This window comes from Antrostomus carolinensis, unplaced genomic scaffold (assembly GCF_000700745.2).
Source record: "Antrostomus carolinensis isolate BGI_N321 unplaced genomic scaffold, ASM70074v2 scaffold17489, whole genome shotgun sequence".
Classification (NCBI taxonomy): domain Eukaryota; kingdom Metazoa; phylum Chordata; class Aves; order Caprimulgiformes; family Caprimulgidae; genus Antrostomus; species Antrostomus carolinensis.
This window is the reverse complement of record NW_010339487.1, coordinates 8160-32290: the sequence shown is the minus strand read 5'-3', so window position 1 is coordinate 32290 and position 24131 is coordinate 8160. Positions and strand designations below refer to the sequence as shown.

Sequence of the window (24131 nt, the reverse complement as noted above, 5' to 3'; positions counted from 1 at the left end):
CTCGAGCTGGAATTTACGCTGTGTTCAGTGCTGTGCTTAAAATAAACAGTCCAACCTACTCCCTAGTTTAATGAAGCACATTCTGAAATTAACATGTTTACTCAGAAAACTGCCTAAACACTCACAAGCAGGCCCCACCATCCACTTCCAGGTATAGAAAAGAGTTGGACTGCATTAGATAATTGTGTCACAGAAAATTGAAAGCACTAGCCCCATTTTTATAGACACTAGAAGGTAGAAAAAGCTAATGCAGATACTTCCTCGGCATTTCAGTAAGATCAAATGACTCAAGAGAGACAGGTATGGCTTGGTGCTGTAGGACTGCACCTTCATGTATGTACAGCACATGTATCCTTCAAAGCCCAAACATCCCATTTTTATATAAAAATCACTCAGAGGCAGATTCTTTTGGTGCCAGTTCTTGAAAGCAGTCCTTCGTATGCATCAAAATCAGACATCAGAGCAAATTCCTATCTTGAGTGTGAAAAAATTTAGGATTCCATCTTGAAAATTATTCTAATATAGAATAAGAAATTTTGTGAGCAAAAATAGCTACTTATCTCACAGTAGAGTGATGCCATCTACTGCCCATATTGATTTGTGCAGCTAACACTCTGATGCTACCTAAAGATCATAAGAATTGCTTTTTTCTACGCACAGGATTTTGAAAGGCATCGTGTCTGGTGGACCTTACTACAACCCTTACTTTTTCAGAGTTTTCCTGATGAGGAACTACATCAATTAAACAAACAAACAAACAGCCCCTTTCTCACCAGACTGTCTGGTCCTCACCAGCTTATTTGGATGAATGGATGTTGCTTCTGAGCAGAATATCAAGAATTAAGCAGATTACTAATACATCTTACCTCCAGCACTTGATTCCAAATCATATATCCCTCTCCCTACATGAGAAACAAAACCCCAGCCCACGCTCTGGTCCCACACTGCTTACCAGACAGTTCCTGATTGCAGTGCAGAAGCAAGTGTTAATGCTCTGTCCAGATTCTTTGTGAACACTGCAGCTGTAAGTCCATACTCGGTACTGTTGGCTCTTCTTATGACCTCTTCTATGCTCTTGAACTTCATAATTGGCTGAACTGGCCCAAAAATCTGTGAATATCAATTAAACATTAGTACAGGAAAGCCTTTGCTAATCATGGTAATTCTGAAGTAATCAGAAGAAGATACTTTGTTTGGATACTGGATGTAAAATGTTATATCCTAGCCTTCCAGAAAGCACTGATAGAGTCTCTTAAAAACTACTAATTAAGCGACTACAAAGGAAGCAGAGTGAAGTGCTATAGCAGTTAATATATGGTAAGATCCAACAACTAAGGGATCATCTATAACCATCAAAATAAACAGAGTTAGACCTGGACAAGTTTCAAACGATTCATCCTTACTCCATTTACAACTCTCCTTTTGAACTCAGAAGTGGAGTATACTCAAGAAGTAATTAATATATGTCAAAGATTGCAAGCTTTCTTCCTTGGTTTTAACTCTGATTTTGTCATATGCAGTTTATTTGCATGCAGTGCATTTACCACATATGTGTTTGACCACAAACTTGGCTTTCCAGGTTGTCAGTGTAAAGGCAGCTGGCATATACAATACTTCCCAGCTTCTGGGATGGAGTCTCTCATTAAATACAATATCAAAAGCAGGCCCCTGTTCTGGCCTGCAAGCTCTTGCAGTACAATAAACCTCCACCAAAGCTGAGATACAGTCTCACTTGTGCCACCCTGAGGGCCAGGCTAAGCAGCTTTTATGGCCTTTAGGTTGATACAAGTGTTTCTAAATTCCTTCATTTTGGGAGTTCCAGGTTCTTAACTGGAGCTTTGATCCTGGGCAAAGGATGAACGTGCATTTGCAACAAAACTGCAAATGAATGAAACTGGATAAGCTTCATGAATCATGACTTGGGATTTGGAGTCAGTTCATTAAAAAAGGCCTGTCATGGGATTTTCAGCTCTTACTCCCTCTATTTTTAGAATGTAACTCATGCCCAGTCTGACTGATATCTTTCCCAGGTTCCTTAGAGATTCTGTGGCAGATCTGAGACATCTCAACATTTTGCCAGGAGTGAACAGTAAAGCAGCCCCATAAAAAGCACCAGGCTAAATTATAAAATACAAGTGCCAGTAAGACTTTGGCAACTACTTATTTTCCGTTGGGGAACATGATGAAAAGTAGATTAACTTCTATTGCAAAGGAATATCACAGGATCTAATCACATGCAGCTTGTTCAATCTTTCTGCATATGAATAATAAAAGCCAGAGTATTAGATCTGCACTTTGCTGGCTTTGACCATGTTTTCATATAGGAAAAAAATGGTCAGCCTCAGGGGATTTCACCATGAGAACAGAATCCGGGATTATTTCAGGCTCTAAGGCTCCTTGAGAAAAGTTTTGCAGCAGCAGCAGCAGCACAGCAGGGCCATTCCTTCCCTCCACACCAGCTTCAGGTCCCAGAGTTCTTGGCCCACCTTTCTGCAATAAAGCAACTCCTTTTGTACAAAGTAGTGGAGCAAGATCCCACATTACACTGTCCTCTGGCACTCTGAATCAGTATGTACCATAGCTGAGCAATTTCAAGTCCACTCAGTAGGAGGTGTGTAAGAGCACGTGGTCTGCACAACCATCCATCCGTGTAGAGAGGGAGAGCTTAACTTCAGAAAACCTTCAAACTTCAGGGCAAAAAATACATAGAATTCCTCCAGCCTGCCACACTTCCAGTTATTTTATTCAGTTATTTATATTTAAAATAAAAGATCCAGACAGAAACCCCTCCATCACTGCTATTTCTTAAACAGAAGCAGCATTTACAGCAGCTGTATCTAGGTAAGGCATGTGCTTGTATTTTGCATTATATCAAGTTCTCCTGAAATCAGACCCAAAAACTTTAGGGTATTATTATCTACTGTGTTTTTATCTGGGTGTGTTATTTTCCAGTGAGTACAAGGCTGCTTCCCTTTGGAAAACCAAACAAAATGGGGGAAAGTAGCAAGGCATTAGAAAGGGCTGCCAAACAGACACCTATTAGTTGCAGAAAAATTGCTGCTAAAACATTTTGATAGGTTTTTTTGCCTGTTCTGCTCTCCCCCTTCTCCTCTCACAGTTCCCCTCCCCACGCACATACACTCCAAACTGAAGCTCACCTTGCAGATATTTCCTCAGTAGAATGGATTTCAGCATTAGGCAGTTGTTAGGACACTGAAATAAGTTAAATAAATGAAACTTCTATTCTCCTCTCGGGTTTTCATTTCAAACCACAACCATAGCTCTTTTCTTTCCCATTTACAGGAGTAAATGCATATAAAGGTTCAGGTGACGTGTACTGTACCTCTTCTTTGGCGATACGCATGTTGTCAGTGACCTCTGAAAACACAGTGGGTTTTATAAACAGGCCTCTGTCTTCAATGGCAAGACCCCCACACTCCAGCTTAGCCCCTTCTTTCTTCCCACTTTCTATCAGCTCCAGGATTTTATCAAACTGTTTTTGGTCAATCTGTTAGACACAAAAGGAAAAGAAACAGACAGCAGCGCCTTTATTATCACTGTTCCAGAGATGGGAGTCGCGGTACGCAGCCCAGGGGCACACCTGCTGGGCTCTGTCCCACCAGGTAAGTTTACATCTCATTCTATGATATGGCAGTCAGGCAACGGGCAGCATGAAAGACAGGACGTGGGCATCACCCTGAGCCACAGAAAACAGAAGGTGAAGTCACATGTGGTTGTTTATTCTGATCTAATAGTTTGCTGTCACATGGAGGGGGTGTCCCCACTTTCCCTTCCTCTGTATCCTGGATATGTACTCCCACAGCTCACCTCACTCCAGCTCTGGGACTTACTGACCTTCTCTGAGCACTGGTTTAACCTTGAGAACAGCTGAGATGGGTTTGCTGGGCTAGTTACCTCAGTCAGCTCAGCAAGGGATCTGAGCAGCAACAGAATGAGTGCAAGGGAAGGAGAATCAGGGTATAGAAACTATTAGGTCAACTTTGCTGTCATGTGCAGCTTCACCCACAGCTATCTGTCCCCAGCTGGAAGAACCCAGCAAGCTCTGTCTCCATCTCTTTGCACACACACACGCTATACAAACAGCCTCAAAGACAAACAAACAGCCTCAAAAATAGTGACTTCAGAACAACTACTGCACTGAAGCCGTGCTTTTAAAATCAGAATCACCTTTCACAGATCTTCGAGACTAGTACCATCCTAGCAATTTTTGGTTCTCTGGACTAGGAGCTATATCCTTGCTTTTAACTACCAACCCTAACTCCTTCCCACCCACACCCAGACATGCAGTTTTTTCAAACAGTGAGTACTCTTGTGTTACTCGCCTTTAAACTAAGGGTTTCAGTAGAGGTGGGGAAAGGCCAGTCCAGTTACAAGACGCTGAAGTCACACAGCTGTGCAGCCCTGCACCCAGACTTGGAGGAGATATCACGTACTCCACAAACACAGTTAGTCATGTGCTGGGAAATGGTGCAGAAGCCCACAGCCCTTCTGGTCAGTGTTGGTCCTTCTTTTGTGCTCCACACACAGCAGTGTACTCCAGGTATTGTCAGGTTTCAAACAAACAGATGTGGCTATTTGCACGCTACATAATTCAGCGATGAAACACCTCATCGCAGCGCGCTGCAGATGGTAAAAGCCTTATGGAGATGTTTAAAAAAAGTAAAACTAACAAAAACCTCTACAAATTCATTGAAGTGATTAAATAAAAGACTCCACCCAGTGGTTCAAGGTGCCCTGGCAGCCTCTGAATGCCAGGTATCTCCAGATGCTTGTTGCTGATTCAATACCCCTCCCTAGGCATCTGGTTTTATTTTCAACGGGGCCAGTTGCCAGTTGGGACTGTTTACACGGAGTGTTCCACACTCGACTCCTACAGATTACAGACCATATCCTATCCCTAGTTAATCCTGGCCACACACAATCCAAGTTTTCATGCTTTTAGACAAATATCAAAGCTTCAGGAAGGTGTCCTTGGGGTACTTCTGGTACACAGTGAGAACAGCACATCTCCTGCCTGCACAGATGTGTATCTCACACGCACTCTGGACAGCTTGTACTAAGTGCTCATGTTCTCTCACGTGTTAAGATGCTACCCAAGAAAACACTTGATACATGCTACTGTCACAAGGAAATGTGTGTCCACAGAGTGTCATATAGTAAGTTTGGCAGGTGTCATACACATTGTATATTTGTCTGGTTGCTTAGTTGACAAGTGTAAATAATTTGAAAATATCTGCAAGTGCTTTTCATCCTGGCATGTCTGTGATCCAGACCAATCCAGTTCATCCACTTCACATCAGAGAAAACAAAACAAGGATATTTATACAGCTGTAACTTGTTGCAAGGCAAACTATAGTTAGATGAAAAGACACTGGGGAAAGAAAACATTTGTAAAAATGACATGCAAGGGTGGAACTGTTTGTCAATGTAACTAGAGCTTGCAAGGCTTGTTTAAATTCTGTCCCCTACTCCACTATTATTTATGGTTCAAGCGTTGACTTCTATTAAAAACACATGATCTGCTAGAGCAAATTCTACTATTTGTCCACCTAATTCAAAAGAGAGCAAGGCTTCTAAGGATCACTGCAATGCTGAAAATCTGAGAACTCCCAAACCTTCCTATCTTACTTCATTTAAGTCAAGGCTGCAAGGAGCAGTTTTTCCTTTTCCTAACCTAGCATTTGTAATCCTACAGAATAAATCCCAACTGACCGTTGGACTCTTTCTACTTACATATTTTACTTTCATGCTTTAATCCTAAAGTACACAAATGTCTACAGTCTAAGGAAACTATTCACTGTCTTAAAAATCAAACAATGTTTTAGGCTGAAAAACTTCTTGCTAGCAAGTGCCACAAGGCAGCCTTAGTGCTTATTTCCTTCCTGTAAACCAGGCCTTATAGCCCATAAATCCCAGTATTTGGGGTTCTACAGTGACAAAACTAGTCTAGTCTTGTTCTAACCTAATCCCTGTTCTAGTCCCTTAGGACATTAGTCTCATCTAACACAGTTTGCTGTTCACAGTGGTGTAAGGCACTAGTTAACCAGTTTGCCATCTGTGCAGATTTAGTTTATTACTTCCTCTGATACAGCTCACAAGAATCCAAAGTTAAAAAATGCCCTTGATCTGCGTTTGAGGTTGGCATTCTTCTCAAACAGTCCTGATCACCCCTCAGGTTTCTTGTGGTGTCCTTTGAATTCCAGCCAGCCACTCAGTCAGACACATGTGAGTTTTGGAAGAGTCTCATCAGAAGCATGCCTCATTTCTGTTTAAATTTAATACTGTTTAAATCTGACCTCATTTTGATCAGAGCACTGCAGCTAGTATCAGCATAACCCAATACTGCAGCTGACACAATCTTTTCCCCACATCCATGCCACGAGCATCCATGCCAGTGCACAGTAATCCACATCAGGGAACTGACATGAGTAAAACCTTTCCTCCTCACTTCCAAAAAGGCTGGATTAGACCTGAATCAGCCAGTTCCCCAGTCTAGTTCATAAGTGCAGTGAAACACAGCAACAAACAGCTGCAGACAGAACCAAGCTTACACCAACTTTAAGTTCTCGTGGAACAGTATTGTCTGTCACCCCATGCTGTCCTGCACCAGGTTGTCTCAGCAGCTACTTGGAGCACTGTGCTCAGCCACGGTGCAGCTCGCTTTCACGGAGCACTAGCTCAAAGCCTGGACTGCAGAGGCTCTCCTATTTTAGACTTCCCCAACTCTCTCTAAGCTGCAGGTCCTCTTGTCTGGCTACAAGCACTTGGAGCTGATGTAGGACCAAAAAGATCATGGGCTAGAACCACTGTCAGCCTTAAGGCTGACTCCAGCTCCTTCCCACTGCTGGTTTCTAAGCCAGTGATTATCCCAGAATGGGGTCTACACAGAATTTGTATACACATCTACATGGGGCCATTTTTGTAATGCTGTTCTGTATGTTCACCCTGACCCACACAGAAAGAGAATGAAAGCAACGACCTGAAGCAACTGAGGCCTGATGGGGAGAGATGAAGAAGAAAAAAGATTCTTTTTCTTGGTGATTCTTCTCTTACCCATCAGTTCAAGATAAAAAACTCCTCATAGCAAACAGGTTGCTTCAGGAACAGAGGAAAAATTTGATCTGGAAGCTTCACGTTTGAACAGTAACTTGCAGGCAGGTGTGAATCTTTGCTACTTTTGGAGGTATTTTAAGACCTGGTGACATTGTATTATTTCTCTCTTCTGCTTGAATTTCTGTGTGGTGCATCTTAGAACATAGGCTCCAGAGAGCGAGCAACCATAGCTGCAGAGCAAGTGGTTGTTCCTTTGCACTGGCAGCCACATGAAAGCTCTGGGATTAACAGTTTCCTCCCTCTCTCTCAACACTTTCCCATCCTGGGCTTGACAGTTGCATGCAGAGAAGTTCAGGTGTGTGTGGGGGTGTGCTATCTCTCCTAGCTACAAGTGTAACAGGTAAGTCAGAACAGGTTGGACAGATGGGCCATATTTAAAATCTGACCAGACACTGCTATTCTGACTTATTGTTACCCTTAATTATAGCTCTGTACACAAAGAGTCTCCCTTAAGCCACAGCAGTGATACCAGATCATGGTGTTCTGCCACAGTGCTCACTGGGAAGTATTCTGACAGCCCAGCAAGAGCTGGGAGCAGGGATGAACTGAAATAAGCAGCCCAGGTCTACATGTTCTGCTCACTGCAGAGTGTTTCACCCTTTAAAACCTCACAACTACTCTCTAGATTTCAGGGACTGTTCTCTGGAAATCAATGGTGTCTGTCAGAGCAGCCAGGTGAACATGGTCCTGATGGGACTAACTATAAACTCAGCTCACTTACTGCTACTGCTGGATAAGGTTTAGGATGATATTATATTAAAACAAACAAACCAACGAACCTGAAAAGCTGAGAGCCCTTAACAGAAGGTAAGAGTAGACCCTGAAATGGTTTGAGGGTTATCTTAGCTCTGCTGAAGCAAGTTTCAGCATGAGCAGGGGATGTACATCATCTTATTCCCCAGGCATGAGGACATGCAATGAGGGTTTGCCATGCATGGACCATGTGTAAACAGGCCTAGATCCAGATAAGGGGAGGCAGATGTCCCCACAGTCATCCCTTCTCTGTAGCATCAAGGAAGAAGAACTCATAGTGCAGTACTGAGAACAGGAGGCCTACACTATAGATTTCTGTGATTGCCTCATTTTTGGTAGCAAATAGTGGCCCTGTTAGAAGATCTGACCCAAAGATCATCTTCCTCCAGAGCTCTACACCACAGCTCAGATTGCTTCGGAAGGAAAAAATAAGAGGAAGGCTCTGGAATCATTGATGAGGCTGGGCATGACAGCAGCTTGGCATGGTTCTTTCTCCTAATTCAGCTGAAACTTCTTCAAAGGATCAGAGAGAGGACAAAGGAGGAGAGAGAAAGTGGGGACTTGGGAGCCACTGGGCTCTAACTACTTGTCATCATCAACACAGCCAGGTAGCTGAACGGCTGTTTTACAGCTGCACTCTTCTGTGCACTGCTATTGCTCTCTGCAACATGCTTTGTATTACTGTACCAGTACAGCCCCTTCCATAAAGCTGGATAAGAAGTGAATTAAATACATTTGTGTTTAAAAAAATTACAACATAACATGTCAACAGTTGTGATTAATTGGTATTTAAAAGAGAAAAAAAGCCATGATACATTACTCACCCTTCGGCGCTTCCGCTGGGACCATATTCACAAGGATAATATTTACACAAGGAAAATGAAACAAAAACACAACCTAAAAACCAAACAACAACTGTTCTCAGGCACACAGTTTACCTGGGGTCCTTGTTCAGTTCTGGCATCAAAGGGGTCTCCAACTAGTCGCTTCTTGGCATACTCCACGCTGCGCTTGACGAACTCCGGATAGATCTGCTCCTCCACGAACACTCGCGAGGCAGCCGTGCAGCACTGCCCTTGATTGAAAAACACGCCTTGATGGGCACATTCCACTGCCAAGTCCACTGCAACATGGCCCAGGAGGGAAAAGCGTTACCACATGCACAGTTTCAGCCTTTCAGTGTTTCCAAACTTGTTTTTTTTCCTTTCTCTTTTGAAAGCCTCTTTAAAAAATGCTGACAAGGGTCCACACCCATTGAAGGAACTCACAAGGCCTCATCCTGCCCCCAAACCACATCTCTTATTATTTCTACCCCCCTTCCTGCCTTTTGTCTCAAGGTCTAGTTGGCCATAGCCCCTGATACTTTCTTCCATAAGGAGTCACTGAAAGCAGCAACCAGTTTTTCTTGCTGTGAGAATTCAGATGTGGATTCCTAGATACTGTGTGTTAGTTCCTGAAGAGTAGTCCCAGTGGTGATGGGAAAGCAGTGTGCCCTTCTGTTTGTACAGCCAGCTCAGACCAGGTCCTTGCAATGCTCACTGTTAGCAGACAGCACAAATACATCTGGCTTTCAACTCCTGCTGTGCTGTACAGGAGAATGGAGATTATTTTCCCCAGGCCAAACAGGATTTTCCAACCACTTTGGTGGTCACAGGTTACACCTATCTCCTAGCCCTCCTCACTAATGCAACCAAGTCACGATGGAAGATGCAAAATGAGTCCTGCAGACCCCCAGGATAGAGGTGAAGGCTGGATTAGATGAGGTCCTACAAACCTCTCCTGTCATAGGAATGCCTGCAGAAGGGCTGCATTTTAGAAAACTGCTTTTCCCACTGCTTGGCTCGAGCTCTGCAGCACCGCCAACCAAAAAGAAGGCACCGCAACAGCAGAAACACAGAAATGCAAGATTCATGTGTGACTGCAGCCATCCCCAGGGAAGGCAACAGCATAATGGTCTGCTTGTTTGCCATGGGAATCGTCCCCTGTGCTGGGGAAGAGCTCCAGCAAAGCAGAACTGCATCCTGCTCTTGGACAGGGGTTTCCTCCAGCCTTTGGGGTGGATGTAGTGGCAAACACCAGTCCTGCTCACTGCCAAAGGACAGCAGAGGCACACAAAACTAGCACACTTGTAGCATCTTGCAGCAAATAAACACAGCAGCCAATACTTACAGTCTGCATCTGCACACACAATGCAGGGGTTTTTCCCTCCAAGCTCTAATGTCACCCTTTTGAGGTTGCTTTTAGAAGCAGCTTCTTTGATCAGTTTTCCAACCTGTGGCATTAAGACACAAAGAAGACATGAGCGGTTTCCCCTCAAAGTCTTAACTCAGTGTGTCAAGTGTGATGCTAACAAAGATAGAAGAGCACAAAGCCAGTGGGTGGCTGAAGCAGGTAGAAATCTGGGATAACGTTCTCCAGTGGTTTGAGTTTCCTACAGATGCAGTGTTGGGTCAAAACCAGCCCCAGAATTAATGTCCATTTTTGGCCGTTGTGAAAGGGTGGGCTGTGTGAGAGAGCTCCAGAACTACAGCTGGCTGAAGAGGAGTAAGTTAATAAACTAAGGGAAAGCAAAGAAATCTAGATGGAAAAATTCTTGTGGAGTTTAAGATTAGTATTTCCAGGCTGGCACTGAGCCCAAGCTAGGGCTTAAAAACTTAGTCAAAATGTATTTTGAATTAGCTTCACTTCCTGGCTCAGAAACAGTAGCGTTATGCTGCAAATACTGCAGAGATGCAGCTGAACTCACAGATGGGTGGAGAAGGAAGAAAACACTTCTAAATTACACATGTATTAGCAAAGAATCTGTCTCCCTCGGTGTTTCCTGCACACCCATGGATTAGGAAGACAAGCACAGAGTCTACACGAGTTTTTTGCCTACAGGCTCCAGCAGCTGAGATTTTCCTTCTGCCCTTAATCCACTGGATACTCCTTTTTCATTAAAAACCCAAACAGACCCATGTGGGCTGGATGAATCTATAAGCTCTATTGTTTTCACACAGCCAGCATCTAATCTGGGCTAAAAGTTTCTGATCTAGGATTTGGAGGGACACATGTATCTGGGTAAACTCCTAGATTAGACCAACTATCAAGAGAGGAAAAGCTCATTGTGAACTTTTATTTTATTGCGTTCGCGTTTGTTCCCATGATCCCTACACAGAACCAGAGGCTTTAACACACGGTCTCCTGTGGGATCAGAGAAGCACTCAGCATGTACTCAAAGCCACTAGATGGTACTGTTGTTAAATGTAGCAGCTTTTGAGTGTTTAGTGAGTTACTTTTCCAACCAAGAATACAATTCAGGTTTGTCATCATGATGCAGTTAGATTACACTCTGCAGTTGAGGAGATATATGTAAGAATGGATCAATTCAGCAAATGCTCAGCAAGAAGAACGTTACTCAAGGAAATAAATAAGACTACATTTGCCTCAACTACACCCATTGGTGTCAGCATTTCCATTCTTTGGACGCTGCCCATCTTCAGGGGGTGCGTATATATTGCGAGAAAAATCTAGAGGAGTGAGTGGAAAAACATTCACATTTCTAAGCAAGCTTATGTTTGAGAACTTGCAGCAGTCATTTCTGGAGACAAATTAGTTTGCATGCTACAGCTGTGTTCACTTCTGTGGACTCGGCCAGGCCATGAGCACCTTCCCCCCACATGGGTACAGAAGAGGATGGCTGTAGGTGTCCGACAGTGCAGAGATCTCACTTCCACCCCTCTCCTAAGCAATGCAGCCATAGCTATTTACAGGAAAAAACTGAATAGAAGGTGCTTTAGTGTGCAGGTCTCTAAAGAAGCTCAAATGTTAATCCCATCTACGTCAGCAGAGGAAGCCTCAGGCACAGGGCTGTGTTTTTATTTAAGTCCTAGTTCCTCAGAAATAACTAAAGCTGAGGAAGAATTGTTCAAGGCTCTGACTGACATGTTTTCCAGTTGCACACGCTTGCAGGGCAGGACTGGCAGGCAAACTTGCCCAGAAGCTCTATCAGGTCAATGACACGATGTTAAGTCACTGCCAGCCTCTCCTCTAGACTGCCTTACCTCATCAGAGCATCTATTACTTACAGTTCTTAGAGAAATGTGGTGGTTTGGCAAAAGTTTACAGACACATGGGATTATCACAAACACAAGAACCTGACTTAGACAAATCCCAAACAGTTCTGAGAAATCCTGTCACATGGAATGGGATGGAAAATGGTGCTGGAAATATATAAAAAAATTTTAAACTGAAAGAGGGGAGGTTTAGATTAGATATTAGGAGGAAGTTCTTCTCTGTGAGGGTGGTCAGACACTGGAACAGGTTGCCCAAGGAAGTTGTAGATTCCCCCTTCCTGGAAGTGTTGAAGGCCAGGCTGGATGAGACTTTGAGCAGCCTGGTCTAGTGGAAGGTGTCCCTGATGATGGCAGGGGGGTTGGAACTGGATGAGCTTTAAGGTCCCTTCCAATCCTAACCATTCTATGATTCTATAAATCACTGACATTTCATTGGTCCAGTCTTATGTAGATGGCACTTTTAGAAGAAAATGCAAAGAGGAACAACAGATATTTTAGGAGAAATCCATCACCTACCTTTGTTGATCCAGTAAAAGCAATTTTATCAATGCTGTGATGGGTAGAAATAGCAGCTCCGGCTGTGGGGCCATAGCCTGGCACAATATTCACCACACCTGGAGGGAAACCCACCTAAAAAGAGAGGTTAAATACAGCTCTGTAAAGAGAGATTTTGAGCACTCTGGAGCTGATCTGCACTCCTGAGAGCTACAGTTCAGTTCTCAGGAAGCCTCAATTAGTTGCACTCTGTTCCTTGCAATTAAAAACTGCAAGCTGCAGACAAGGAGCCCATCGCAGATACCCCACTGTTTTCCATTCTTCCCAGTAACATGGCTGCGTGCTACCAGCTGGAGTAGACGTGGGTGAAAGTAACAGCCACGCTTAGGAAATGCCAAGTTTCAGTAAGAATTCTTGGAGGAGTCCCAGTTTCAAGTCAAAAGAGAGGGAGTCTTTTGGCCAAACTTGGCCCCCAGCTACTGCTGTGCAGCTGGAGCCAAGGGGTAACTGAATGAAAGTTTGTTTTGAACAGAGGTTGGCATTTGTGGTTCTTCAGAGGCCAGAGGGATTAAGAAGTCAGTAAAACCTCACTAGATTATGAGGCTAATAAAACAGGAATACAAGAGCAGATGGTAACAGACTTATGCCAGTTTCCACCACATTTACAACCTAGATTAGCCAACTAGTAATTTATCCAAAAGAGACAAATGGCAAAACTTTAGGTGAAATTCTAGTGCGAGGAGAAGTGTGGGACTTACTGGTCTGTTTTCATGTTTTTACTTCCTGAAACAAGAATTTCAAGGATTGTGCTTTTCAAGGCTAGCCCCCGCCACTACTGATTGCACAAGATTGTCTTCCCTGCATTTTGTAACAATGGAATTTTGGGATATTAAGCATTCACTTCATTTCTTATGGCTTTTTTAATATAAAATCTCAACAAATGCAGTTGCTCCTTCCCAATACATAAAAAATTGAAGTAATTGCTCATATACTACCTTGCAAAAAATTATCTTCATAATTATTTATCTTCATAATTTATCTTCATAATTTTTTTTTTGTTTTTTTTTTTTAAATAAATTGGAAGGGCAGTCTGAGTTCTTCTATGGATGTGCCCATGATAAAAGTGAGTTTAAGAGACTTTGCATCTTGGCTAATGAGTTTTCAAGAAAATACTGTGTGTCAAACTGTGCAAGTAATGGTGTCTGGAGTCAACAGCAAAGCCACAAGGAAGCAAAAAATTGGTTCAGGTCACTCTTAGCCAAAAAGTTTTTTCTGTTTTTCAGCAAAAACAAAAGCCAAAATATTTTGGTTGGCCCCAAATTATTTAATTGAACCTAAAACATAGCTTTGCTTGTGTGTTAACATCTTCTGTATCCTTTTAAAGATGAGGGAAAAAAAGTTTCACTTATTCTTCTGAAAAACTGCAAAGAATTTAGTTAATTTTGGGTGGAGAAAGGAGCATCTTCAAATAAAACCATTCTGCCTTGAAGGACAACTGTGAGAAACAGGCAGCTTAGAATTGCAGCTAAAAAAATCAATGTCATCAGAATTGAATGGCTTTTGGGGGGGAATGCTACACCCGTGTTTGGGGAGCTGTATGTCAGAGTGAAAAAAGCAATGGTGTGGCAGGGCTAACTAGAAGTCATGAAAACTGCACCCTATGCTCACTTGTCTTGTGTAATCTTATAAAGTCAATTAACTGCAGGAGATACTTAACTGGTAGTATTTTTGCACTGCTTTTCCTGACAGAGGAGCCCTAAGTGTCAATTATTAGGGTATCCTTCTATTTTCTCCCAGGCAAAGCCAAGAACAGACAAAATCATCGTTATTGTTAGACTGAGCCTAACAAAGTCTTTTCCAGCTGAGAGGCAAAAGCATATCTACAGCCCTTTTATTTTTCCTCACAATTGGTGACATATGTAGATATAGGAAGCTGACAAGGTACTGTGCACCTCCCACCACCTCTGTATGATTAATAGATCTAAGGGCACCTGGGATCCTACCTGACAAGCCTTAAACCAACGTTCTGAAATCCCAACCTATGATCTTCCCTTAATGTCAGTATTGAGTGGGCTTTAAAGGCCAAACATAGCTAAATTTTCCTACAAACCGCAGAAATGATGAAGAATTGTTTCCCATGGCACTCTGTCTTGGTTGAATTATCCCATTTAAAAATGGTACAAACTCAACATTCGGTCTAATCACACTCTTTTTTCTCTCATTGCCTAATAAAACTGAGCTGTAGTCTTTCCCTCATTTGGGAGAGGGGAAGGCAAGGCAGAAGAATAAAAGCAACATTTTTTTCTCTATATAGTTTCCTAAGAAAGAAAACCTACAGGTTTTGTGATCTTTGCTACCTCCCAGGTAGCCACTGCCAGTCACAAAGGCCTTTGTAAGAAAAGATGGAAGACAGAGGTTGTTCTCACTTTCCTCTGTGAGGCTTTAACTTCTTTAAAACCTAAAAACCTACACAGCAAATTCAAAATACAGTCTTGCTTATGACCTTAAAAGAACAGTACCTAGACGGATGTTCAGATTTCCTTACCTCCTTGATCAGTGAGCCAATGTACAGCGACGTGAGAGGAGTTTGTTCAGCTGGCTTAATAACCAAAGTGTTTCCACAGCACAGCGCTGGTGCCATCTTCCAAACCAGCATTAGCAACGGGAAGTTCCACTGCAAGAACACAAGGCTGGTCAGATCAGCTCGGCACAGTCACCTACTCACTTTCATGCAGCATTTTCCTCACCTTCACATAGTTCAGAGAGAAAGAAGCAACTAGGAGGAGAGCCACAAAGAGAGGTGGCTGCTCACAATACTGCATTTGCTTGGACTACAGAGTGTAACTTCCTTGATTTCCCCCTGAGATCCCAAATATTGGGAGCAGGCAGTCCCCAAGCTAATCCTTTAAGTTGGACAAACCTCTGTTGTGAGTGTGACCTCATTCTTTACAGGAGTCTGATCACACTTGGTACAGGATTTTGGTTGTTTAGAGAAATGGTGTTGGAGGCAGGGTCCTGATGCATCACTTTTGTACACTTATGTGGGGGAATTACAGGTCATTGAAAAAGCCTCATTCTTCTGTGTGAGGTATTGGCTGAGTAGTTAGGAGTTATACAATATAATTTAATTCCAGGTTTACAACTAGGAAACTGCAGTGGGTTGTTCGGTCATGGAAATCCAGCGGAGGTCTTATACTCTCTTCAAATTCTAAATTGCTCCTTTCCAATTAGTTTTCTTATTTGGAATTAGGAACCAGTCCACATCAGTTTCCTCTGTGCTAATTTCTTTCATGGTCCTGTGTATTTGTAGATTTTGGAGCCTAAGCAAGAAGTGGAAAATCTAGCTCACACTGAATCTCAGAAAGGTCATTTGGCAGCAGAAAGGATTTCTTCATTAAAAATAATTAATGCCACTTTAGGGATGATGGAAGCAAGCCAAAAGTAAGGGTACTTCTTGTCAAGACTCAAGCCAAGGGCGTTCAGCTATCAACAAAGAAGCCAAGTATGTTAGGAATCCACAAATTCACACTTACAAATAAATTAGCAGTGTTGCTTTTAAGAGATGAGTTCTGTTCTAACCCAGCAGCTCTGAGACAAAGCAGAATTTAATCTAATGAGCTATTCTTCAACTTGCAGTTGTGCAGAAGTCATCAACCCAAACCTCTGATAACTAGTACCGACCATCTCCCACTTTGCCTCACCCTGACATTGCTAAATAGACCATTTTATCACACGGAGTATAAGCTCAGCCCTGCTGAAGGAAAAAGCTAAATTTCCCCAGATATCTTCAGGAACTGGTCCAGACCTGGTATTCCCAGGGTTCAGCAAATCCAATACCCCACGTGCATTTCTTTCAGTCTTTCCTATAACCTTATCCCAAAGGTTAAAATATTCCAGGGACTCCTAGTGATCCAAGCATCCAAACAGAGAATCTTGGCACATTACCATTTGCCTCACGGCCTGTAGGATACCATGTTCAAAGCATTTTACAACCAGACAGGAACAAACTATGTCTCCCATGTAGCTGTAAAGTCTTTCTGGCTGTCTGTTTAAACAGAGCAAGGAACACACACTAAAACTGGAGGTATTCCAAGAACTAGCCACCCTGTCCCCTCATCAGAGAATGAGACCTCAAGGAAAAGAAAACTCTATTCATTGAGATTTAATCACAGAAAGCTCAGAGAATAGCTGGGTGTTATTAGTAATGGATACAATTTAAAACAGAAACCCATGCATCAGCACTAGGCAGCAAAAAGCTAGCACACGTAATGACAAGATGGTTGTCCCAGCAGTGCAAGAGTCAGAGAGCTCAGACTGGTCTCTGGTGACTGGTGTCAGCCTTAGAGAGCAACAGAGCATCTGATTAGGAGACCCACCCTTCCATTGCAGAGGACTTTGTGTTGCCAAGAGCAATTGGCATGGGGGTAAGACAAGAAACTACATCAGGCAACTGAAATGGGAGTTCCCTACAGAACAGCTGTATTTAACTAGGAACCAAATGGCTGCGACATCAGATGAGGAGTGCACATGTACTTCTTCCAGTTCTAAGGAGGATGCAGGGCACCATCACTGCTACTTACTGGAGTTATAGCTCCACAGACACCCATCGGTTCGTGCCTGGTAAAACAGACAAAATTTTCATCTGCAAGACAAAAGAATAAAGCAAGACAAACCAGTCAACATCCTTGCTCCTACAGAAAGACTGTAAGACCACTGCACACTAACAGGTTGGGGACAGAACTAAAACCATATTAGATGAAGAACCCTCTATCTGTTCATCTTAACTCGTGCCTTTGGGACACTCCAAGCAGATGAAGTTCTGTTTGAGAATAGGTCTTGTATTAGCTCAAAAGCCAAACACTGCTCACGTTCACAGTGGAGCCTTTTAAAACCAGGGGTTCAATTCCTTCTGCTGTCTCCCTGTGTTGAAGTTAAGGTTGAGGATAACTCCCTACTACACTGAAAAGCAAGCATAAATTTAATTCAGATTGTGTCTCATAGGAAGAAGCAAAAGACTTGTTTCCCTGAGGGGGAGAGTTTTTAAACCCATTTTGTACTGGAAACATATTCAGTGTAACAGGAATTACACTTCTGGTAAGATGAAACTCCAGGAGTAAAGTAATACCATTCATCTTAAAATACTGCTATTACACTTTAAGAGAGAAAGCAGGAAGGACATTTCCCTTACAAATTCATTCTTGCCAAAAACCTGGCTTCATTGGGAAGATCTGACAGGAAACACAAACATTTCTAATTGCAGTTTTTGGAAGTCATCTCAAATCAGGACTGACGAGCAGTGTCCAGACAAACAAAGCTTCACGTTACTCCGAATGAAGGTGGCAGATCTCAGTTCACATGACTGACCTCGCTCCCTTTGCTACCTGCACAGACTGAACTAGCTCAGCCCTTCAGAGCCCTTCCTCTGGTGACTAATTTTTGTCTGCAGTGCCTGTCCTTCATACAGCCTCAGTGATCACCTGCCTGCAGGGACAAAACAGGCCAATTTTGAAAATACACCATATTACTCATCGTGCCACACGGATGTCCATTGTCTTAACTTGTTCGCCCCAAAACTATATTTGAACTTATATAGCTGAGCCAAAGAGTTCTCTCTGTCCCTGCTACAACAGTGCAGTGTGCCTGCTCTGGCTCTGCAGCCTAGGAGACATTTTGAAAAAACTCTTTCAAGTATCAGAAAACTTGTCAGGGTCCCTCCAAGAGCTCAGTGCTTTGGCTCTTGAGAGGAGTCTACATCTCAGACCTTCTCTTTAATAAAAGTTCAGAAAAAGCACTACATGATCTCTCTAAACGTCTGAGTCAGCACTGTCAGAGATGCAGGAATTTTTTGGAGGTGGGAGGCACTGGTGGATTCCACATCAACCCTCTGCCACACCCCTGTGGCATCTAGGACAGTGGAAGCCCTGCTGCCTTCATACAAATCTCCTTAGAAACCTCTGTCTTTCCACTCTCTGGCACTTTAATTGATTTTGGTGATACCTAATAAATAAACTCCCCTATAATGTGTGTGTGTGGGGGGGTTTCTTTAAGAATTAACCAGAACTTTGAACCAAAAAGGTTTCTCTGTTAAAAAAGCAACAAAAGAGCCCATCCATTATTTTCCAGAGATCATAAAATCATAGAATGGTTTGGGTTGGAAGGGACTTTAGAGGTCATCTAGTTCCAACCCCCCCTGCCAGCAGCAGGGACACCTTCCACTAGACCAGGTTGCTCAAAGCCTCATCCAACCTGGCCTTCAACACTTCCAGGGAGGGGGAATCTACAACTTCCTTGGGCAACCTGTTCCAGTGTCTCACCACCCTCACAATGAAGAACTTCTTCCTAATATCTAATCTAAACCTCCCCTCTTTCAGCTTAAAGCCATTTCCCCTTGTTTTGTCATTAATTGCCCTTATGAAAAGTCCTTCCCCAGCTTTCTTGTAGCCCCTTCAGGTACTGGGAGGCCGCTATAAGATCTCCCCGGAGCCTTCTCTTTTCTAGGCTGAACAGCCCCAACTCTCTCAGCCTGTCTTCATAGGAGAGGTGCTCCAGCCTCCGGATCATCCTGGTGGCCTCCTCTGGACTTGTTCTAGCTGCTAGATCTACCCAGGCATCCATGTTCTTCTCCCATTAGTTTAAATTTTGAAACACATCTGCTTAAAATGCATTCTGAGACAGAAAGGAAATGCAAGGCTATATTTGCAGGTTTTCAGAAGCCAGCCTTTCCATGAATCTCCCTCCCAGCAGGCCTCCTTCCCTGATCCCATCCCAGCTCTGAAACTGGGTCTGAAGGAACTTACCCACTGGGATAGTTCTGCCCTGAATTTTATCAGCCCATCCAGCGTAGTATCGGAGTGTTTTTATACAACCTTCCAGGTCAATGAAATAAGCCTGCAGAAAAGGTTTTCCTGTGTCCATTGTTTCCAGAGTCTGAAAAAAACCAAATTGGATGCACTGTCAGACAAGTAGATTTTTTTCTTAAAAAAAGCTTTTAGAGAAACTGCTTCTCAATTTTATTTTGCCTCGTGCTGCAGATATGGGATTTCCTTCCCTCACCTTATATTTTAGGAATGAGCTTTTTAATACAAATAAGGCAGAACAGGGACTAGACCAAATAACCCTAATGCATACACAGGTTGCTTTGTTCAGTGACTGCAATGAAAGTGCATCTTCCAGAAGCCCCAAGAAGGTGGCTGTGGGTGGGATACAGGGCTGTGGTCTGGGGCACTGGGCAGAAATGATGTGAGTGTCATGACTTCACCATAACCTCCAAAGCAGATGTTTTGCATTCCAGATGGTGTCACTGAAATCAGTCAGACCCACTTCACTTTCATTTGGAAATCTATTTTTTTCTGCTTCATAGCCCTAAAACCAACCTCTGAAAAGCCTCTTTTGTCCACAGGATGATAGAAAACACATTTTTTACAGACTTCTAGTAAATTAACCTTTGGGCTCTGATGTGTGCTGAGACTAAGGCAAGGGAGAAGTTGCTTCACTAAAGCTGCACTGATGCTGAACAGCTCTCAATCAAGTCCAGTCTCAGCCTGTGTGTCCTTCTCGTTGTTCTGGACATTAGCTCAGTGAATGCTTTGTTCTCTACTCAGGTCATTAAATAGGATATTGGTGCAAATGGCCAGCACATCCATAAAGGAAGTACTATCCCTTGGTAGATTGAAACATCTTTGTTTACATATGAAGTCATACCCTGTCATCTTCCACAGACATTATGGTCCAAACAGCAATTGAACAGACATTCCCTTTGGAATGACTAGGATAGTTATCCACTCTGAATGTCTACTAAAACAACTGATTTTTATAAGTCATTACTTAGCTTGCAGCCAAGGCAGCTATGGCTGGTTTTCTGCAGTGAAAATAACAATGCCAAACAAGCCCTCCCAAATCAGGACAGCAGAAAGCTTGAAATGAGTGGCCTGGTTATGGAAAAAGAAGGGCTCTCTGAAGTCACATCAAAAAGTGAGCAGAAAATGGAGAGGCTGTATTCACACATGCACACACACACATATATTTTTTTTCTCCCTTTATTTGCTGGCCAGAACTGCCTTCAGACCTGGATTTTTTTTGGTTTTATCCTGTTGAAACTGGAAGCTGTCATGTAGTTAAGAGACACTGTGTTGGGGACAGAGACCCAGCTCAAAATAATCATGCAAGTACAGGCTCGTGAGCACATCCCACATATGTTAAGTCCTATTGACCTCAGTGGGACATCAGCTCAGGAACATACACATCGAACAGGGCTAAATGTCAAAAATGCCATTCTCCTGAAGATAAGCAGAGCTAAAGGGCAGCACTGAACTGGGGAGTGCTCAGGTCCAAGATCTTGGGTATGGGCTGACAGCAGCTCTAAGGTGAGAGATGTAAGGAGCTGTAGGCATAATTTGGAAAGATGTCCAAGGCTCATAGGATCTAAAGGCTTCTGCCAACTGCAGTACATTTTAGCTTGGGTCCTACTCCCCTTGTTCTGCACCAGAAGGGCTCCTTCAGGACAGGATGGGGAATCATTAGCAATAGTTTTTCAGTGCAGAAGTCCAAGTCAACACAGCTTCACGGCTATAAAGAGATTTTCCTGAGCCAGTACATTCAGTAAGGGAAGAAACAGTTCCCACTTACACGCATTTTAAACTTTGGATGACATCCAGCAAGAGAAAGATTCTCTTTCCAGCCCCTCATTTTAGGGGAAACAATTTGCAAAGAAGTCAAACTGGCTTTGCATTTTTGTAACAAAGAAAGACCAAATCAGTTGTGATGGTTTGAGGGGTTTTTCTGGTTGGTTTGTGCTGTTGTTTGTTTTGGGTTTGTTTGTTGCTTTGGCGTTTTTGTTTGTATGTTTGTGCTTTTGTAAGATGAGAGCTGGGAGACAGCTATGAACATTGATGACTGTTAAACTAAGAAAGAACTTTTATTGCTTTGAAAACTTCAGTATTAATGTTTGTAATCACTTCAATAACTAGATAAAGTTTTGGAGAAGAGTTCAACTATGTAGAAGAACTAACAGCCTTCTTCTGAGACCCTTAAAATCATCCTGCAGAAACAGGAATATGAGCCATAAGTCCTGCATGGACTCTTCTGTCTTTCATAAAGGGAGAGAAAAGAAAAACATTAGGTAGATATGGATGCAGCAAAATGAGAGGGACAGAGCTGAGTTATCAGCCAACAGTTGATGGTTTATCACTGCTCACCAATCCCAGTACTTACTGCCAGGATGACTCTGTCTCGCTCAAGAAGATCAGCCAGCTTGTGCAGGAGTCGTCCTCTGCTTAGGGCATCCATCTGCCTCCACGGAGCTCCCCTCTGGAATGCTGCCTTAGCTGCTTCCACTGCATTGTCCACATCAGGCTAGAGCAGCCACACACACAAGAAAACCTTAGCTTACAAGGAAGGAGCTGGACAATGGCACAGAAATCCCCATCAGGCTGCTTCCTAGATGATGCTGTGGTAGCTAAAACCAAGTTGTCTGACAAAACCACTTCTATTTTACTCCTGGATTTAGATCTAAGCCTAAGTTTTGAGTTAGGCCTGGGCTGATAAACAACCTTGAGGCCAGAGCACCAAGAGGGTCTTTAAAGGGTAATTTTATGCAACTAGTTTGTTTATACAATAATCCAGAACCATGTTCCTGTGGATATAGGATGTAAGTGACACTGGGTGTGGGGGACGGAGAAAAAAGATCCCAATTCTGTCCCCATTACAGCTTCCCTAAGTGTGACAGGCCATTGGCCTGCATGAATCATCCTCTTCTGAACACACATGGGAAGGCAAGTCCCCCATCAGGGAGATCCAGGGGAACAACCACAGCTCAAATCCCACCATTCAGTCCCACTGAAACCCATGCTAGTAACAGGTAACACACTGACAAAGTCCCCTTAGATCCTAGATCACACTTCCAGAACATTCCCATCAGATGGGAAGGGTTTTGTTGACCCTACACAGACTTAGTGCCACTCTCCCTTTGTCTCTCAACTGCTTTACTGCTCTGGACCAAACTAGTTCTGTTGACCCAAGTTACTACTCAGGTGGGCAGCGAATTCTGTCTCTTCCCACACTGCCAACCCCAGAGAACCTTCTTGCATTTGCTCTGGTCACAGTACACCCTGGACTCCTCCCTTCCTCCCACAGACATTGATTAAAAAAGTGAAACCAAGGGCAACCCTCCGACCCAATAAGTCAATGGGAACACTGCCATCAACATCCATGAGGCCAAGACTGTACCCCAGGCATACACAAAGCGTACCTCACCCTGGCTTTGGACTGAACCCTGCTCTACGTAATGTCTGGCACAGCCCATGCCTCACTGCAGCTGATGGAGAACTTGCACCTCACTGCAATATGTGTCTCAAGGGGGTGGGAAAGGAGGGAGGGTTTCAGGCCTTGATCATTCCTCATGGCACTTCACCAGTTGCTCTCATTTATGTCTTATCTCAACTCTTGTCTTGATACAATTACAAAGTAAGCCTCTGCACTGATACAGCAAGATCTGGCTGTTCTCCCCTCATGGGGAAATGTGTGCTGCTCTTTTCCCCCCCAAAAGAAAAACATTCTGGGGAGACATGTTGCCTTCTTACAGCAAAAGTTCCTGGAGAAAGCAGCAAGTCATCACCCACTGAAATGGCACCTTACACTAAATTTGGCTCCTTCTCTTTACAAGGAGATTACACATCTTTAAAACAGCCTGATGGATACTGCCAGGAAAAGAACCCCACCCCTTTGGAGGGGCACTGATGGGGAAAGCATTGGAGGAAATCTGGGCTGTTACAGGCCGTTCAGAATGGCTCTGGTCGAGCAAGGGTGCTGACAAGGCAGAGGTAGCAAGCAGCCACTGTGCACGGGCAGGCACGTCCTGCCTGGGGCCCATCACCCCCAGGCAGAACAGGCCTTCAGAATGGTTCACTAAGGTTGAGTTGATCTGGATTCAAACTGGCACATCACAAAAGCCAGAAAGCACCACCAGCCACTGCACCCTTGTGTACTCCCCATCCTGCCGCTGGAATGAAGACTCAAGCTGAAAGAAAGCAATATTTTATGTGACAAAGTAGACAAAGAAACACAAGAAGTGTCAGGTTTAAACAAGTCTTCTCTGTGACCAGGCTGGGAGCACAAGCATGCAGAGCATTGGTTTGCAGTGGCACAGGCCACAACACACCATGCCCTTAGTACTGAGAGACTTACCACCACCCTGAGATGGCTGTGTAGGCAGAGGACTTCAGTGCATGCCCAGATCTTCCCCATCCTCTAACTCTGAGAGCACCCAAACCCTGCTGCAGCTCCTGCAAGTGCTGCAGGTGATTCTTCTCCTGTACTCTGCTCTTGTAAGGCCCCACCTGGAGTTCTGTGTCCAGTTCTGGAGCCTCCAACACAAGAAAGACCTGGAGCAGCTGGAACAAGTCCAGAGGAGGCCACCATGATGATGCGAGGGCTGGAGCAGCTCTGCTATGAGGGCAGGCTGAGAGAGTTGGGGCTGTTCAGCCTGGAGAAGAGAAGGCTCCAGGGAGACCTTCTAGTGGCCTCCCAGTACCTGAAGGGGCTACAAGAAAGCTGGGGAGGGACTTTGGCCAAGGGCAGTTAATTACAGAACAAGGGAAAACGGCTTTAAACTGAAAGAGGGGAGGTTTAGATGAGATATTAGGAAGAAGTTCTTCACTGTGAGGGTGGTCAGACACTGGAACAGGTTGCCCAAAGAAG

The 24131-nt window shown here is 43.7% G+C and overlaps 1 protein-coding gene across 1 annotated transcript in view; it reads right to left on the bottom strand.

The window, feature by feature from the left end:
• The window catches only part of LOC104531085 (aldehyde dehydrogenase family 1 member A3), a 30901-nt gene that overhangs the window by 2169 nt on the left and 4601 nt on the right, over positions 1 to 24131 (bottom strand). Inside the window, exons 2-10 of the mRNA XM_010175868.1 lie at positions 21648 to 21788; positions 19235 to 19364; positions 17018 to 17079; positions 14983 to 15111; positions 12459 to 12572; positions 10057 to 10159; positions 8826 to 9010; positions 3344 to 3508; positions 953 to 1110 (exon numbers count right to left, since the gene is read on the bottom strand). Of these exons, the coding sequence (XP_010174170.1) occupies positions 953 to 1110; positions 3344 to 3508; positions 8826 to 9010; positions 10057 to 10159; positions 12459 to 12572; positions 14983 to 15111; positions 17018 to 17079; positions 19235 to 19364; positions 21648 to 21722 (1121 nt within the window). The 5' untranslated portion in view covers positions 21723 to 21788. The remainder of the gene's footprint in view (positions 1 to 952; positions 1111 to 3343; positions 3509 to 8825; positions 9011 to 10056; positions 10160 to 12458; positions 12573 to 14982; positions 15112 to 17017; positions 17080 to 19234; positions 19365 to 21647; positions 21789 to 24131) is intronic.